Below are 3,374 nucleotides of genomic sequence, written 5' to 3' on the forward strand. Positions count from 1 at the left end.
TGTTATGTGTTCAAGTGACGAGGATGCCAGCAAGGAAGGGTTGGCAAGGGAACTCGGAATAGAAGATAAATTAAAAGCCTCCATAATTAAGGATAAAAAGTTGAAGAAAAGAAGCCCCTCCCAGGCGATAGTTGAAGCTGTTTTGCCTTTTTTTTTAAATAATTTCGTATTTATTCCCTTTTTAATTTCCCAGTTTTATAGCCCAATTAGTTGTAAGGGGGGAAAGAATGGGTATTAAAACTTCAATCGGATTTCAACAGCGCCTCCAGCTCTGGGAGAGACGGGAGAGTCGACGTCCATGTTTGGTCCCTCTGATTCTTCACGAAGCTGGAGGAACTCAGCTATCATATCTTTGCCCTCGGGTAACTCCCGCACGACATCATCGTCGACGATGACATTTAATCCATCATCACGGACCTGGATGGTTCGGATGACGTTTGCGGGGTCGAGCTTCCATTTCCTGGCGAGAGCTTCGACGAATTCTTGGGTGTTGCGCTGCTGGATGTAAATGGCATGATGATAGTTTGCTGTTTTTTCGTCATCGTTCTGGCTGGCCTTGACGTAGAAGCAGTGCTCTAAGGTGGGGTATATTAGTATATTGCTATATATCATAATATAGAGAAAGATTACGACTTACTTGGAATGGTGATTGCGTCTGATGGAGGGTGGTAGTTAGGGTCGACGCCCATGGCTTCAAACCATCCATCATTCGCATCAGTAGCACCCTGTCGCTGGATTTTAATTGGATGATGATATATCTGGTTATGCTTGAGTTGTGGATGGATTTCAGGATCATGCGAAGCAAAACCCGACCAATCGACGGATCCATGACGAGAGTCTCCAAACATGGCACCGTTTGGAGCCATACTAGGCTTCACGTCGAACGAGTGGCCGGAGGAGGTGATGGAGCGATGACTGCTTGCTGGCGAGAAAGAATGCGAGATTGCTCCATCATTGGTGGTAGGAGCAGTTGTTGTTTGGGAGGGGTCCCAGTCTAAGGTGGTGGTGACGATGTTGTTGGTCTCTAGAGGTAAGTCTAGCCTCACAGGGTATGCGTCTGGGTCATCTTCGGGATCACCCTTAAGATTGAGAACGCTAGCATGTCGCACAGAGCGGAACATTTCCATGAAGCTCTGGAGCCGTAACTGTAGGTCGTCCTCAAACGGCGCCTTCTCACCCTGTCCCTGAGACCAGGACCTCTTCGACTTGGGCGTCTTACTGACCTTGTTTCCGCTTCCCCCCCTGGAGATCGAGCCACTTCTTTTCCTCTTCTCGCCACTAGTGGAACCCGACTCAGCCTGGATCATCTGGCTTCTTGTCTTCTCTATTTGCTTCTTCACATGAGTGGCGTCATTGGACAGTTTTCGTTCTGCCCCATGGTCACGGAACAACTTGACCTTGCAATATGCAACCTCTGCGTACTCTGGCACTGGAATCTCTGAGATGCCGGACACAACCTGAGTTTTGGCACACAGCCTGACCGGAATACCCTTCACACCCTTGGAGTGACTGAAGTCGGTCGAGAGGAAGTTGAATCGCACAGATATGGCACACTCGTGCCGTCCGTTGATCCGGCTTGGAGTCCAAAGTACCGAGAAGCCATCAAAGTTCTCGCTCTCGAGCTGAACTTGCTGATGACGAAGGTCACCATCGCCCCCTTGGTTAGGATCAACATGTTCGACGGCAAGCAGTTTGCCATCGCGATGGTGAGCTTCGTTCGCCCCGCGTCCTTCCTGCCAGAGCTGCCAGCAGCTAGCAGGCTTGGATCTCTGCTCCTCCTCTTCGAAGGAGACTCTGATGTAAGTACGGTATTTTGTGGGGCGACGAGGAGAGCTTAGGGCAGCGGAGTCGGAGATAGTTAAAGTATATGCTTGGCCCTTGTTGAGGTATGTGATTGGTATTTCGTCTGGGTCTCTGACCATAGCCGTAGCTGCCCGAAGAACAGCATGAAATCGAAAGCTGGGTTTTGTGTCAGTAAACAAACGAAAAAAAAAGCAAAAGCTGTGCCAGCTGGTATGACCCTCGCCTTGGGAACTGGACTACTGAACTACTTACTCTGAATTGTAAAATTCTTGCTCCTTGAGCTGTTGCTGTTTCTGATCTGTGGCTACACTGGCTGATCCGCGACGGAGCTGAAGCTGAGCAAAGGAATTATTATCTTGAGTTAGAGGACCCAAGTCTGAGTTTCTGTGAAGCATCGCAGTCGGGGGGAAGGCATGGGGTTGCCCGTACGCCTCGAGGTGCTCTCCTCCCATGGCCTGGGCACTCATCTGATGTCCCAAGGGCTGGACGTAGGGTTGTTGCATAGCGGCCATGCTGATGGGTTGATTCGAGATGACCGAAGGGTCCACGGAAGTAGTAGCAGTAGGTAGCAACGGACTAAGCATGTCGTCTAGTGGGCTGGTCATATCCTGATGCATTCCCATTCCGGGGACTGTGGAATAAAAGGACGATTGGCCGTTTAGACCGGCGAACATGTTGTGGCTGTGATCCATTCCGACCTGAGCGGATAAAGCCCAGGGAATATCTTGAGTTCTTGAAGGGTCGTGATGGTCGAGAACACCTCTATAAATGTACCAAAGGAAGGTTGAGAAGACGATAGTTAGCAAAAATCTGCAGTTTCATGACGCTCTCGTGACGCACGCCAGGGTGGTCTTCAACAAGGCAAAGAACAAAGTCTCCCCACCCATGATCAATCCTTGTGAAACCGAAGAAAGAAGAACTGCTTGGACTCTCAACGCCCCCATGATGCGGGTGAATTGATGACCAACCTATGAACGAGTGACTGGCCCATTATTGGGCGTTCACTTGCAGGTAACTGAGAAGATAGAGCTATGTTTGGGCGAGCAAAGGCGCTGGTGTTGTTTTCGACGAAACCCCTTCTAAAATTGGCGTAGAAGGCTTCGTCCGGTTTCCGGGTGTTGTTTCTATAAGACTGAGTCAGTATACCTGAAGCTGTATCATGCAGAAAGAAAAGATGAGAGGTGATGAAGCCGATAGGGGGTGTGTATATATATATATAGATATCTCCAAACTCCTGACTCTTTCTTCCTGTACATACCGATTTTGAAACATGCCAGTCGACGGGAGAGAGAGAGAAGGATAAGGGAAAGAGAGAAAGAGACAAGCTCTCTGATATGATCAACAAGCAGTCTCTTTCCCCCTTGACAAGATATGTATATATATATAAGGGCAATCAACAGGAGTTACCCAGCCAGGCTCTTCCACTCAAGCCTACCCGCGAATGAGGGTTTCCTGCGTATATGAAGAGAGGGTATAAGGGGGATGGAAGTAGAATGTGATAAGGTGATGATAGGCAAGGAAATGTATAGATATTACATTCAAAGGCCCGATTCTCCCTCTTCTTCTGCAGG

General features: G+C 48.9%; 1 protein-coding gene across 1 annotated transcript; it reads right to left on the minus strand.

Annotated features, from left to right (window-relative positions):
- Positions 1 to 234: 234 nt before the first annotated feature.
- On the minus strand, positions 235 to 2,690 carry MCYG_00682 (conserved hypothetical protein; the record flags this gene model as incomplete). The annotated part of the gene is made up of 4 exons (XM_002850532.1): positions 235 to 575; positions 638 to 1,959; positions 2,056 to 2,565; positions 2,644 to 2,690. 4 exons carry the CDS (start codon positions 2,688 to 2,690, stop codon positions 235 to 237), a joined length of 2,220 nt encoding a protein of 739 aa, XP_002850578.1.
- Between the last annotated feature and the right edge of the window lie 684 nt (positions 2,691 to 3,374).

The sequence above is a fragment of the Microsporum canis genome, genomic scaffold (assembly GCF_000151145.1).
Source record: "Microsporum canis CBS 113480 supercont1.1 genomic scaffold, whole genome shotgun sequence".
NCBI classification, from domain to species: domain Eukaryota; kingdom Fungi; phylum Ascomycota; class Eurotiomycetes; order Onygenales; family Arthrodermataceae; genus Microsporum; species Microsporum canis.